This window comes from Petaurus breviceps, unplaced genomic scaffold, assembly GCF_028583685.1.
Source record: "Petaurus breviceps papuanus isolate PSGF00001 unplaced genomic scaffold, PetGlider_PUasm1.0 90808, whole genome shotgun sequence".
Taxonomy (NCBI): Eukaryota; Metazoa; Chordata; class Mammalia; order Diprotodontia; family Petauridae; genus Petaurus; species Petaurus breviceps.
The window spans coordinates 15,734,396-15,750,218 of NW_027187349.1; the positions used below are offsets into that span (position 1 = coordinate 15,734,396).

At 37.9% G+C, this 15,823-nt stretch overlaps 1 protein-coding gene and 1 long non-coding RNA gene across 2 annotated transcripts in view; one reads left to right on the forward strand and one right to left on the reverse strand.

The window, feature by feature from the left end:
• The window catches only part of WDR27 (WD repeat domain 27), a 278,697-nt gene that overhangs the window by 199,871 nt on the left and 63,003 nt on the right, over window positions 1–15,823 (reverse strand). Inside the window, exons 18-19 of the mRNA XM_069070467.1 lie at window positions 4,027–4,148; window positions 2,687–2,820 (exon numbers count right to left, since the gene is read on the reverse strand). Coding sequence (XP_068926568.1) covers window positions 2,687–2,820; window positions 4,027–4,148 — 256 coding nt within the window. The remainder of the gene's footprint in view (window positions 1–2,686; window positions 2,821–4,026; window positions 4,149–15,823) is intronic.
• LOC138147832 (uncharacterized) overlaps window positions 5,167–15,823 on the forward strand; it is a 59,588-nt gene continuing 48,931 nt past the window's right edge. The window contains exon 1 of the long non-coding RNA XR_011164906.1: window positions 5,167–5,648. This is a non-coding gene — a long non-coding RNA (uncharacterized lncRNA). The remainder of the gene's footprint in view (window positions 5,649–15,823) is intronic.

Consider the following 15,823-nt stretch of genomic DNA (forward strand, 5'->3'; position numbering starts at 1 on the left):
TTGAGGAATGTAGGAAGACATCATCACAAATCAGGAAAATAATTGCTTGTGCTTACATAATGCATTATGTTTGTAAGGCTCTTTCTTTATAACCTACACTAACTTTACTAATCCCATTTTATAGATATGGAACTGGGCATTAGAGAGGTTAAGTGACTTGTGAAAATCTAAATAGTTACTAAGTAGCAAATCTGACTACCAAGCCAGCACTTGGTTTGGTTTGGTTTTTTAACAATTTCATACTGCCTTCCTTCAAGACAAAGCTGATGGAAACAGTTGTCTGGAATTAAAGAACGACTGGCAGATAATGAAAGTAGGATCAAAGGCTCCAACTGTAACACTTGTTGGAAGAGCCTGGCTGGTGCTAAAACCATAGCAGATCAAGTGAGCTGACTCTGACTGATATAACTACAATTACAATTAATATTCACCACCAAGTAGATAGCAGCAAGTGCTGGACTACCCCTCTATTTGATGAAATAATTAGTGTGTAATGCGTACCAAAAACATGTATTTGTACTGAATTGTTATGGATAGGATACAAGAAGGGAATCCACACTTTCAAAGCACAGCATCATCAGTGAGATATGACCCTCTTATTCTATGGTTACAGTACTCAGTGTCATCTTGGGCCAAGATGGGAACTTCTGAGTAGGGGAAAAGTAAACATACTTCCTATGTGTCAACCTAACTTTTAGACTACACATATTTTTGTACTTCAAGGATCCATGATTTTAATGGTATGGGCATACCCACCAACAATTGAAATGTAACCCCTCTTAAATCTTAGTAACTAATTTCATCATTTGGACTAGCTGAAAAATTTCATCAGTTAAGGGCCAATTTCCTTTCACTTCATTCATTCAGCAAAAATTTGTTAAGCATCTATGATATTCCAGACACTACACCAGGTTCTAGGGATAAAAAGACAAAAACAAAACTGTCCCTGACATCAAGAATTTTACATTGCTTTGGCAGGTTTGATGGTGTGGTCAGTTTGAATGTAGAAGCTTAAAAACAAAATGTATAAGGCACTAGGAACACAAAACAATAGTGAAGGCTCCATACGTAGAAGGCTCAGAGAGTTTAAGTGATTTGTCTGTGGTCAAACAACTAATAACTGCTACAAGTAGGTTTGGAACTCCAGTTTTCCTAAGTCTAAGAATAGCACTCTACAATAACATTCTACGTCTTTCAATTAATCAGAAACTTTTATTATAGAGTGTAATTGTTACATGGTTGTGAACTCCTTATATCAAATCACAAACAGTAGAGAAGTCACTGAAAATAGAGCATCAAAGTTGAGTTTCTGTCAACAAGCTATTGAAAACCGGAAATAGCTTTGTTATATAGAAACCTTTGACTGAAATTGTATTTTTGCTGTCATATTCCTAATTTTTAAAAGCTAAGATATGAGAGGTAGCTTACATAGTGGAGACAGCTGGTCTCCTAGTCAGAAAGATCAATTATTAAACACCACATCTTACACACATACTGGCAGTGTGATCTTGAGCAAATCACATAATTTGTCAGTGTTTTGGCTGCCCAAGAACAACTCTACAAAACCATAAGGTGCAGAGAAGATGCCAACCTGCCCTGGTAGAGGGAATGTCTTCTCCCAGAAATCCCTACAACCAATTAAATCAGTCCCATCTTTCTCAAATAAGAAGTCACCCAGACTATTTGTTCATTGAATTGTCAGGTCAAATTTACCCACATAAAATATTAAGGAAGAAGGGAACAGAGAAGAAATGGAACCAGGAGTACTAATCAATGCCCTCAAGAGGTTCAGGTATAGAGAATAAAGGTAAAAATTATTATTACCGTAGCTATTAGGGTCAAGTAATTTTTTAAAAAAGATAAAGAGAACAATGGGGAAGATGGAGGGAAGGGAGGCAAGTAAGGGAAAGAGACTGAAACAATATAATGGGATAAATCTGGAAGAAGGATTCATTCACCAGTTATTAGAAGTAATAGAATTACAGACAGTGGTAAAGGTGTTAGTGTTAAGGAAAAAAATAGATATTTCTTCATCTGTGAATAAAGGAAAGAATAATAGTGAGAATAATTTTAGAGAAAACTGTATGGAGGTAGAACAAAGAAAAGTGCCATAATTTATTTTATTTGTGATACTACATTTCATTTCTAAGTGAAATGTAATATTATAAATGAAAAAAAAATATTACTAGTAATGGAGAAACTACAGCAAAGGTTACAGTAGAGATAATATTTATCAGCTGTTCACTTTTGTGATAGTCATTTAAACTTATTATGTTTTTAGTTGTAGAACTCAAAAAAAAATGAACTAAACCATAAAGTGGCAGCCCCAACATATTATCACTATAACCAAGGACAAGTCATTCAAATTTATTCTCTCTGTTTTCTCATCAATGAAATGAAGATAATACTTGTACAACCAATCTCCATTGGGTTGTTGTGAGGAATATTTCAACAAAGGAAGGCTTAAAATAATGTGTATTATAAATCTGAAAAATATTCTTCTGTTATCCAGTTTTAATAAGTGTTAGCTTTATTAGTATTTGAGAATAATACTATTCAATTTTGTGATATAAAATACAGATTTGTAAATATTATGCTTTTAGGAAAAATCATTTTCTTTAATCCTATGAGAATGTACAAATAAATACAATGCATTTTAAAATTCACAAAGAATAATTTTGCCTACCTTTTGATCTCATCTTTGTGTGTGTCCATGTGATATTTTAGAAGGTGAAATTCGGGGCCAGAGCATAGCAATATAAAAGCATCCATATAATAAAACTGTGTGACTCGTACAGGTTTACTTAATGCACCCTGGCCCTGAAATGAAAAAGTTGGAATTATTTCTAAAATATAACTAAACCATTTTAATATCAATAAACACTGTTATAAATATGCAATGTTTCCATTTTGACTCCCAACTTTCAGTCCATCCAAGTTTATAAACATGATTTGTTGAGTAAAAATTATAGTATCTTTCTATATAAATGACTATTGTTATTTGGAAAAAAATATGTAATTCTGACTACTGCTCCTAAAAGTAAATGTTTTAATTTTCAGGATTTTTTTTTCTAACATTAGAAACTTAGTAGTAAAGTACTTCTTAGGAAATAAGCATTTCATTAAAAGCAATTCAATTTTTTGTTCAAATGCTCCTGATATTGTGGAATGTTAGTCTGGGTTCTGACATTACTAACATCTCTGAAGAAAAATCATTTAACTTTTGAAGTCTCATCCAGATTTTGGTCACCTCATCTCGCCTAATAAAAATTTCTTTTTTACTACTCTTTCTTCCCTTTTTTGCATTCAGTCTAAAAGTAAATGTTAAATCATTTTTAAATTCTTGCCATTTTTATGTCATATACCTCTTATAGCACCTTCCCTGGCTCTTTTTAACATCATAAAAAGGAGCTGAGTTTCTTGTTATTGCCTTGAAAGATCACTACCACACTAATCTTGGATACAAAACTTCATCATCCACTATTCTGCTATTTTGGTTCAAAATGTTCATATCAATCCCCTGTCTCCTCATTCTATACATCTATATTCTATGTGGTCAACTACAATTTTCCCTAAATGACTGACTTTTCTCCATCATAAAGTACTTCATTCATATAACTTTTTCTCATCTATTAACATTTCCTCAACTATAAAATGGTATTACAATACCAGACAGGGAATGCAAATTCACTTACCCTATTATAACACAAATAACTCCCTACCCAATTTGTTCCAACTATTTTGTCAATTTCAGATTATAACTTAATAATTTATAGATGTGCCTACCTTGATGTATAGAACATAAACATCAATGTGTAAACATTTAAATTAAACAACAAATTTTCAATATATGGAAACAAAACTACCCCTAGTACACTCATATTTTTTAATCCTCTACATTAAAAAACGATAGAACAATTGAACAGTATTTCAACTTATAAGTGTTTTTAATAGCTGAGATTTTTACAGACACAAAACTGTTCATTTGGAAATGAAAGAATGTATTAGATATGAATTATTCATTACCAGAAATACTGTAGACTCTGTAGTATTAACTGACCAGATCCTTAATGTTTTGTCTTCTGAAGCAGAAACTAACCATTTCCTATCATGACTCCAGCCAACTGAAGTCACTGCTCCATCATGACCTTAAATAAAAAAAAATACAGCATGAAAACATCTTAACATGATTTCTGACATCTAGACATTATACAACAAGAGAGTCCCAGTTTGCCTAACATTTTTATGTAATACGCTAGAAATTTCATTCTCAAGTGATAAATAATGAAATTAGCGGCATTTTCTGGTAATTGTCTAGTGTTCTTGTGATCCTAGATCATATAAAATCACAGTTTGGTGAAATTCTTATAAAAATTTTTCAAAGCCTTTTTGCCATCATCACTGCTGGGTCTAGATGTTCGCTGACTATCCTTTAATAATACATTCTGCCCTGTCACTTTCAGATTGTGTTCTCCCAGTTTTGAAAAATCAGGCCATTTGCTTTTCTCCAGTCCGGCAGTGTCCTTTCCATTCTTGACAATCTGTAAAATAGCAATGCAGCGACCACCAGTACATCTTTCCACCTCCCAGGACAGATTTCATTTGGGCCAGGTGATTTGAACTCGCTAAGGGTGGGTAGGGGTTCTTCTTATGTTCTTCTGTATAATGGATGTCAAATCTCTGTTAGCCATGTTTGTTCTCATCTTTCCAGTCCAAAGGGTGTTCTCCTCAGCAAAGAAAATGGGAGCTAAATAAAACTTGAGATACTCTGTCTTCTGTCTGGGGTCACTGATCATCTTATCTACCTCAAGCAACTGCCTATTCTTTCTTCAATCTTCCTTTTCCCCTCCTTGCAGCTAAATGTGTTGTCCTTAATTTTCTAACCAGCCACAGCTCACTGTGAGCCTCCGAACTTGTGACACTCTCCTTTTGGTACTGCCATGCTTCTGGATTTATCCCATTCACAGGGATGGAGTATAACTATATAGTAGGACAGAGGACCAGCACATGCACAGAGGGCCTCTGATAGGATCTCCCTGTGGGAGGGTGAGGCTGAATATTCTGCTTCCTTGGAGTGGGCAATATGCAAGGGACGTGCCTTGGAGAGAGTAAGAAATATGTGAAAACAATCTGTAAATTGGTTCCAGTCTGCTAACCACGTAGTTAGAGTCTTTTCCATGAACTATATAGTCAGAGCTGGGAGAGCCTACAACAAGCACCAGAAAGCAAATCCTCTGACATTTATTTTCTCTTTAGCTGTTCTTTTGGTCAATGTTTCTCGTGATTTAACTCTTTGACCAACTTCATCCATTGAGAGATAATGATGCTATAAGGAGAAAGGCCTTGGGCTTTCTCCCCTCCAAGGCCATTTGGCCTCTAACTTTGTGCTTTTCTGTTTTAGGTGAAGGGATGGGGGCCTCTTGAGTTTCAAAATGTCAGCACAAGTAACCCAGAATCCCAGTTTCTGGTGTTGTAGTCAGCTCAGCATCAATACCCTGAGAAACAAAGGATGACCTTTAGGAGCCAGACCTGTAGCACCTAAAATGAAGACTCATCAAACAGTCATGCTGCATCTGGACTTGAACTTGGTGAAACCAATGCTATGTAGGAACTGAGCCAATTTTGAGAACACTCTCTCAGAAACTAAGGTAAGATGAGGGAAACGGTGTCCCTGAAATGTTTTGGGAAAGTATTTGTACTTTTGTTCTAGCTTTATCTTTGAAGAAAATAACCCTTTGCAAATGCTAATCAATAACAAAGGAAATAAAATCAAAGCAAATCCAAGATTTCATTTCATACTGACAAAAGATGAAAATGGTCAACGTTGTACTATCATGTCATGAGACCATTGGATCATATAATTTCTGTTGGTTTGTTATTGATATGGTCAATTATGCTGAAAGTTTTCCTAATACTGAATCAGCCCTGCATGGCTGGTATAAATCCCAGCTATTTGTAGTGTATTATCCTGGTAATAAATTGTTGTATTCTCTTTGCTAATATTTCATTTAAAATTTTTGTATTAATATTCATTGGTGCAAATTGGTCTGTAATTTTCTTTCTCAGTTTTGGCTCTTCCTGATTTAATTATCAGCACAATATTTGTGTCATAAAAAGAATTTGGTTGGACTCCTTCTTCAGGAACTAATTGTTCTTTAAATGTTTGGTAGAATTCACTTGTAAATCCATCTGGCCCTGGAGATTTTTTCTTAGGGAATTAAGTGGTGGCTTGTTCAATTTCTTTTTTCCAAAACAGGGTTATTTAAGTATTTTATTTTGCCTTCTGTTAATGTGGGTAATTTATATTTTTGTAAATATTCATCCATTTCACTTATCAGATTTATTGGCATACAGTTAGGCATACCAGTATCAAAAATGTAAAGGGTGAATTTACCACCATTGAAGAGGAAAATTCACCCTTTTCATTTTTAATACTGGTAATTTGGTTATCTTCTTTCTTTTTTTAAATCAAACTAACCAAAAGTTTATCTATTTTATTGGTGTTTTTTCACAAAATCAATACTCAGTTTTATTTATTAGTTCAATAGTTATCTGACTTTCAATTTTATTAATCTCACCTTTAATTTTCAGAATTTCTAATTTGGTATTTCATTGTAGGGTTTTAATTTGGTTTTTTTTTTCCTAGACTTTTTAGTAGCATGTATAAATTCATTGACCTCCTCATTTTCTATATTATTCATGTAAGCATTCACGGACAGAAAATTTCCCCTAAGAACTGCTTTGGCTGCATCCCATACGTTTCAGTATGTTGAAACATTATTGTCATTCTCTTTGATTAAGTTATTGACTGTTTCTATGATTTGTTCTTTGACCTACTCATTCTTCAGGGTTAGATTATTTAGTTTCTAATTAGTTTTTATCATATCTTTCCTTGACCCCTTATTACACATAATTTTTATTGCATTATGATCTAAAGAGGGTACATTTAATATTTATGCCTTTCTGTATTTGTGATATTTTATGCCCTAATAAATGGTCAATTTTTGTGTAGGTACATGTACCACTAAGAAAAAGCTCCCCTTTTCTGTCCCCTCTTACTATCCCATAGGGTAAGATAGATTTCTATACCCAACTGAGTATGTTATTCCCTCTTTGAGTCAAATCTGATGAGAGTAAGTTTCAAACAATGTTCACCCTCTCCCTTCTTTCCTTCTACTGTATTAGGTCTTGCATGCCTCTTCATGTGACATAATTTATCCCATTCTGAAGGCCTCTTCCCTCAGCACAATCTTTTTTGCACCCCTTAATTTTTTTATCATCACATCAGAGTCAACTTATACCCACACCCTCTGTCTAAGCATACTCCTTCTTATCGCCCTAAGAGAGATACGTTCTTAAGAGTTATAAGTATCATCATCCCATGTAAGGATGTAAACAGTTTAACCTTATTGAATACCATAGGTTTTTCTGTCTTGTTTACCTTTTTGTGCTTCTCTTCAGTCTTGTATTTGAAGACCAAATTTTATGTTCAGCTCTGGTCTTTTTATCAGAAAATTTTGAAAGTACTTTATTTCTGGTAGACCAATAATTCTCAGACTATCTCTCCTGGATCTGTTTTCCAGATCAGTTATCTTTCCATTGAGATATTTTACCTCTTTTTCTAATTTTTCATTCTTGATGTTTTGTTTGACTGATTCTTGGTGCCTCATAGAGTCATTAGCTTCAATTTGGTTGAATCTAATTTTTAGTGAATTATTTTCCTCAGTTTTTGAAGCTCCTTTTCCATATGTTCAGATTTAATTTTTAGTTCACACATTTTTTTAAGGAGCTGTTTTCTTCATTGTAATGTTTTTCTAATTTCACAATTTTGATTTTAAAAGAATTATTGATTTTATCTTCTACCTCTCTAATTTGGTTTTCAAGTTCTTTATGAGCTCATCTAAGAAGGCTTTCTGTGCTTGTAGCAGCAAGCACCCCAAGTGTCCTCAGGGTTTGCTGCCAATACAGGTTCTTAGATCTGCTTTGTTAAAGGAAAGCAACTCAAAATGGGTTAACAAGCTTACTTTAATCAGTCAGACATATATCGTTTACCTTGTTCAGGGAAAAAGGTCAGCACCCCGAACTTCAAAGTACACAGACAGAATCATCAAGACAGAAACAGATCTAGTAGACAGATTTCAAACTGTCCAACCATTACATCCATACCCAGTCAACATCTGGGTTTTTTCAAAGCCGGGGGGCTCAGGACAACGGCTTCCCAGAATGCAGATCAAATCACAGAACACTTCTCAAAGTGAGCCCCAAAACAAAGCTACACATCAGGGCTTATATAGCCTTCTCCTGGCTCAGAGAATGTAACAACCTTTTGGACCCACTGGCCAATCAAAAAGTATCTACTGAAAAACAAGCCTCCCACCCCAGGTTCCAGGGCACTTTAGCCTAGGGGCAGGGAAGATCTTTAAAATTTACATTCCCATTACAATGCTTGAGACCAGTTCATATTCTCTGCTGAGGCTTCAGCTATGGGTGAGGAGTCAACACTGTCTCCTTCTGAATTTGGTTCCTCCAGATCACAATAATAAGATTCTAGAGTCTTTGTCTTTGCCATATGTTTTTTACCCACTTTGAAGGAGGCCTTAGCCATGCCCTTCCTCTAGGGTTCCCAATCCTCTACTGTTTGAAATTTTGCTCTGGGGCAATTTTACTGTGTTTTGGGGGGGGGAGGGCAGGGGAGGACTGGAGCAGCCGGGGTTCACTCTGCCATCCTGGTCCCTGGAAGTTCAGGTAGGGGCAAAACATTTCCAGGCTGTGGGTTGGTAGTCCCAGGAGTAGCTGCTGCCACTGCTGGGGGCCCTACATTTATCTCTTACCCTGCTCCTTCAGATCCCAGCCCTGCAGTGATAGGCCTGGGAATGGCCCTTGAAGTTGGTGGATCAACTTACTCCTATGTTGACCAGGCCTCATCCGGGCCTCTGGGCACTGCCCCCACTTCCTCATCTAGGCCTCTCGAAAGTCCTCTATTTCACTGAATATACATCTTTTCTCCTGATTCTGCTCAGTTTTGCTGAGCAATAGATTCTTGGTTATAATCTACAGTCTTTTGCGCTCCAGAATATCATATTCTAAACCCTCTGTTCTTTTGATGTAGAAGGTGCTTAGTCCTATGTAATTCTGACTATGGCTCCTTGATATTGAATTGTTTTTCTGGCTGCCTGCAGTATTTTCTCATTGACCTGATAGTTTTGGAATTTGGCTATCAATATTCCTTGGAGTTTTCATTTTGGGATCTTGTTCAGTAGGTGATCAGTGGATTCTTTCAATGACTATTTTGCCCTTTGCTTCTAGGATATCAAGGAAGTTTTCCTTGATAATTTCTTGAAAGACACTGTCTAGGCTCTTTTTTTCAATCACAGCATTCAGGTAGTCCAATAATTCTTAAATTTTCTCTCCTGTATCTATTTTCCATGTCAGTTGTTTTTCCAATGAGATATTTTACATTTTTTTCTTTTTTTTTTTTGTTCGATTTTGTTTGACTGATGCTTGATGTCTAGGAGTCATTAGTTTCCACTTGCCCCATCATAATTTTTAAGGAATTATTTTTCTTCAGTTACCTTTTGTATCTCATTTTCCATTTTGCTAATTCTACTGCAGGAGTTGTTTTCTTCAGTGGATTTTTTTTTCCATTTTGTTAATTATATTTTTTAAGGAGTAGTTTTCTTCAGTTAATTTTTGTGCTTCCTTTTCAAAGCTGTTGACTCTTTTTTTCCTAATTCTCCTGCATAACCCTCATTTCTTTCCCCAATTTTTCTTCTACCTCTCTTACTTCATTTTAAAATCCTTCTTGAGCACTTCTAAAGAGGACGTTTTGGGCTTGAGAGTGATCTACATTCCCCTTTGAGACTTTGATGTAGTCATTTTGACATTGCTGCCCTCTTCTGAGTTTGTGTTTTGATCTTCCCTGTCTCCATAGTAGCTTTCTATCGTCGGGGCTCTTTCTTCATTTTTTGCTCATTTTTAAAGTTGAGCTCTTCTCCTGAGGTACAATGGGCATTGTGCCAAGCTTCTTGCAATGGGTGCCAGGGGGTCCAGTCACTGGTTTTCTGTGCCGGGACCTCTGGGGCTGGCAACTTGCCCACCGCACTGGGTGGCCGGCTTAGTTGCATCTGTTGTGCCCTGGGTTCTGGAGCTTGCAGTTTGCCTACTGTGCCACTGGCTTGCTGAATTAGAACTGTGGGTCCTCAGTTGCAGCCTTCCATTGGCTTGTCTGAACGCTGACTCTGCTGGTGCTGCTCTTTTAACCAAATGAAACAGACCTTTCCTGGAGTCATTCTAAGTTAACTTATGTTTCAATCCATCTTTTTTTGGATTCTTTTGCTCCAGAATTCTTTCAGATGCTTGATTTCATGTTGTTTCTGAGGAGCTCAGGCAACTTCCTGGCTTCTCTTCACCATCTTGGCTCCACTCCCCTTCCTCTTTAAAAAAAAAATGTTTTTTAAGGATATCAAAAAAAGAAAGGTCGTCTATAGCCGAAAACATTCATTCCATCACTTTTTGTGCTACCAAAGAACTAGAAACAATATAGACAGCCATTTGATTGTGGCACATAAATATAATGAAATATTATTTTGTCATAGGGTTGGTTGCTTGTTGCCCTTCATTCTTGAAGATGACCAAAAGGATGTCACTATGCTAGAGTCAAGTTTCAATGTGTCCGACTGTGACTGATCAGACCAATACAAGCTTGGAATGCTCTACCACAGGTTAGGCATAAACAGTCCATGTGAACATTTGGGGTGGATTCTCTAAATTTGTGCATCCTGCATTTCCTTTGAACTGTTTCAATTCTGCTTTGCTCACAGAGCACTGCACCTTCTCTGAGTGGTCCTGTGCAAGTGTCTCCCGTGTCACACAATCAATTCCAAAGTTCTTGAGACAGATCTTGAGAGCTCCTCGTATCAATTCTTCTGACCACTATGTGAACGTTTGCCCAGTGTCAGTTCTCCATTTTTGGCAAGCATTCATTTTGCATTCAAACAATGTGGCCAGCCCACATCTCTGAAGCAGATTTTGAATACTTGGCAGTTTAGTTCAAGTAAGGACATCAGTTTCTGGTACCTTATCCTTCCAGGTGATCTCAGAATCTTCCTAAGAGAATTCAAATGGAAGCGATTCAGTTTCTTGGCATGGCACTAGTAGACTGTCCGATTTTCATAGGCATACAACAATGAGGTCAGCACAATGGTTCTGTAGACCTTCAGTTTGGTAGTCAGTCTAATATCTCTTCTCTCCCACACTTTTCTTCAGAGCCTCCCAAACACTGACCTAGCTCTTGTAATGTGTGCATCAACCTCATTATCATATTTCATAACCATATTATCATTGTGTACATTCCTGGAAAGTACACTGCCAAAGTAAGTGAACTTATGCACAGCATTCAAAAAGTCTCCATTTGCTGTAACTGATGGTTCCATGTATGGATGGTGTGGCGGTAGCTGATGGAGCGCCTGTGTTTTCTTGGTGTTGTGAGGCTAAAATTAGCACAAGAAGCAGATAATTGATACATACTTTGCTGCATCTCAGCTTCAGAGGCTGCACTGATTGCACAATCATATGCAAACAGAAAATCATGCATCAACACTCCTTCCACTTTGGTCTTGGCTTGTAGCCTTTTCAAATTGAAGAATTTACCAGCTGACCTTGATGCAGTGTTTGTCCTTATTGAACTTTGAAAGACTTTGACAACATGGCTGGAAACATCATGCTAAAAAAAAGCACGGGAGCAAGCATGCAACCTTGTTTACTCCACTGGTTACTGGAAAAGCACGAGAGCATTGTCTATTATCTAGAACCCAGGCAAGCATGCTGTCATGAAAATGATGTACAATATTGATTAACTTCTCTGGGCAACCAAATTTTGACATAATTTTCCATAATCCCTCATGACTGACAATATCAAAGACCTTGGTCAGATCTACAAACATTGTGTACAGACCTCTGTTTTGATCCTGGCATTTCTCCTGGAGTTGTCGGGCAGAAAACACCATATCAACTGTTCCTCAGCCCTTTCTGAAGCTACACTGGCTCTCAGGTAGATCAGATGACCATCTTCCAGGTGAAGGATCAGCCTATTAAGGAGGATTCTGGCAAGAATCTTGCCAGCAATGACTAAGAGAGAGGAGACCCCTTGTGATTGTCACAGGACAATCTATTTCCTTCACCTTTATAGAGATGGACAATGGAGGCATCCTTGAACTCCTGGGGGATAACCTCCTCATGTCACATAACCTGGAAAATTTCAGTCACTTCTATATGAGCAATGGACCCCCTACCTTGTAAATCTTAGCTGGAATAGAATCACCATCAAGTGCTTTGCCGCATGAAAGGAGCCTAATGGCATTCAAAACCTCTTCTTCAGCTAGGGAAGGATTAACTTCAACCTGAGGTAAATAGTCAATGTCATCAGCATTGACTGATGATGGTCTGTTGAGAACACTATGGAAGTGTTCAGTCCTTCTCTATACGATCATGTCCTTTTCACTAATCAATGTGGTTCTGTCAGCACTGAGTATTGAGATTCACCATAGGTCTGTGGCCCGTAAATAGCCCTCAGGGCATCATAGAAGCACTTTGTATTGTTACTATCAGCATAAAACTGAATTTCATCTGCCTTCTTACTGAGCCAGGAATCCTGCATCTCTCTAACCCTTGCTTGTACTTTACTTCTGATGGAATTAAACATTGCCTTCTTAGAGATGGATTAACTATCCTGCTGGTAAATCTTATGGAGTTCTTGTTTTTCACTAAGCAGTTTCTGAATTTTCCCATCATTTTCAACAAACCAGTTTTGGTATTTATGAGTGTTCTGACCCAGATGAGCAAATGCAGCGCTATCCACCAAATCTCTGAAAGCTGCCCACTGCTTTTCTGCTCCAATGTTGGCAACTGTGTGTTGGCTCAACTTCTCCTCCAAGTTAACAAAAAACTGTTCCCTGCTCAGAGAAGAGCTCTAATTTGTTGACATTAATACTTCTAGTGGTCATTTTGCCTAGGGGGTACCACTGTTGATGAATGCAAATATTTAGATGGGAAAAGTTAAGTCTATGATCAGTCCAGTACTCTGCACCACACATTGCCTTTGTCACTCTCACATCTTGTCTTTCTCTTCTCCTTACAATCACATAGTCTATTAGATGCCAATGTTTTCTGCGAGGGTGCATCCATGAAATTTTATTGCATTTGGGTAAATGGAAGACAGTGTTGGTGATGAGAAGATCATGAGATACACAAGTCTTCAGTAGTAAGTGACCACTGCTGTCACTGTTTCCAACTCCCTAGGACTCCATGGCAAGTCTGGTTGTCTGAGCCTACTCTAGCATCAAAGCCACCCAGAATTATAGGCTTGTCATCTTTCGGCACATTGGTGATAAAGATCTCTAGGTCTTCAAAAATTTTTCTTTGACCTCATCAGGGTCCCTCGTGGTGGGAGCATAGACACTGATGATGTTGGCATAATGTTTTCCTGCAAGTGGCAATTGCATTGCCATGAGTCTGTTGTTCACTCCTTTTAGCAGGCAACATAGCTTATTGACTAGAGTAGTTTTGATTGTGAAATCTATGCCAGCTTCACAGAGCTCCCCTTCACTGCAGTCACTCCAGAAAAATGTGTATCCAGCTTCAACTTCAGTAAGCTGGCCTTCATTTGCCAGCCCGGTTTCACTCAGGGCTGCTATTTGGATGCAATACCGGTACCTGCTGAGTTCTCTTGCAACAATAGTTATTCATCTTTCAGGTCTACCAGATTTTGTGTTGTCTATAAGTGTGCGCACATTCCATGTGCCAATGGTGAGTGGAATCATCTTTGCAGGTGTTTTTGTATATTTTTTTTGTGTTTCAACCACATAGTAGTATCTCCACCTTCCATAGTAATGAGACTAGGGTAGGGTAAGTAGACAATTTTTTGGACACCTTTTCTAGCCCCTTCCTCACACCAGGGAGTGAGCAGTGCGATCCTTAAAAGGCTGTTCAGAGGGCGGCTAAGTGGCGCAGTAAGTAGAGCACTGGCCATGGAGTCAGGAGGACCTGAGTTCAAATCCGGCCTCAGACACCTAACACAAAAACTAGCTGTGTGACCTTGGTCAAGTCACTTAACCCCAACTGCCCTCCAAAAAGCAAAAAAAAATAAAAAATAATAAGCTGTTCAGGCACCTAGGTGGCTGCCGAATCTCACTGCTACTTTGAGTAAGAAATGATCCTATAGCCTGGGCCACTTGTATGCAGGGTTGTGACGACAGCTCCCAGTATATCCACACCTGCTGCTTCATCACTTGCCTGTTGCCACAGGACTTTGAGATAGGTATAATGGTATGGGTGATGTCTTTTGATTCATGTGTAATTTTGATTTAAGTGAGGCAGAGTTACACAAAATTGTTGGCCTCACTCTCTCCTCCAGAGTCATCACAGTCCAGTGGCAGGACAGAATCAAGACAACTGGTGATGGTTCAAGATGCAATGGATTATCTTGGCATCTTTGATGTCTAACCAAGCTCTTGAGTGCTCCACAGCACCTGCTTCAGCTTCCTTCGTGGCCAATGGAACAAATTGTTCTCATCCACCCATTCCACCAAGGGAAGTCTTCACATAATTGGGGTAGACACCCCCCTAACTCACCAATGGGTTTGAGACCCCTTGATTACCCCTCAACCTGGTTTAGCCCATCTGCCAAAACAGTTTACTGGGGTGTGGCCACCACACATGCTATAGCTTCTTGGCACCACAGGTGAGCATTGGGTGGAACAGGTGGACACGAAAGGTGGAAAGCAGCCCTAAAAAGGGCTCAGTAGCCATCACACCAGACATACCAGTCCTCCCTGGCCACACCCTATACCCCTCTGTCATATGAAAAAACAAGTATGAAGAAGTTTTCTCACAAAATTGTGAGAATACCCATATATATACTAGCACATCCCTGGAGTGCTCTCCCTCTTTATTTCTGCCTCCTGGCTTCCTTCAAGTCACAGCTAAAATCATAAAGAAAGAAACAATTTAAATATTGTGGAGCTACAGCCAAGATAACACAAAATTTAACCGCTTCCATATTAAAAGACAAAAGGCTATGAAATGTTATTCCAAGGGGCAAAGGAACTGGGTTTCTAACCAAGAATAGCTACCCAGTAAAGCTGTATGTAATCCTGCAAGGGGAAAAATGAATATTTAATGAATTTAAAGACTTTTAGATATTCTTGAGGAAAAGACCAGAACTGAAAAGAAAATTTTATTACAAGAATCAGGAAAAACATAAGAAGGTAAACACGAAAGACTAATCATTAGGGATTTAATATGGTTAAACTGTTTGCTTTTATATAGGAAAAATATATTTGTAACTCTTAAAAATGTTATTACCAAAGTAGTTCAAAAGAGTATACATAGGGGCAACTGGGTGGTGCAGTGAATGGAGCACCAGCCCTGGAGTGAGGAAGACCTGAGTTCAAATCCGGTCTCAGATACTTAACACAAAAACTAGCCATGTGACCTTGGGCAAATCACTTAACCCCAAATGCCCTGCAAAAAAAAGAAAAAGAGTATACATAGATTGTTGAGTTGATTATGATGAGATTATCCTAAAAAATAAAATTGGGTAGGAAGAGGTAAAATGTAACAAATTATCTCATATAAAAGAGGCATGGATGGAAGAATTGTTCTAGTGGAAGTGAGGAGTAAAGAGGAGGGTGGGTATTGCATGAACTTTATTCTCATCACAACTGGGTAAGGAGAAAGAGAGAAAAAGAAAGAGAAAGAGAAAGAGAGAGAGAGAGAGAGAGAGAGAGATGGAGAGAGAGATGGAGAGAGAGATGGAGAGAGAGAT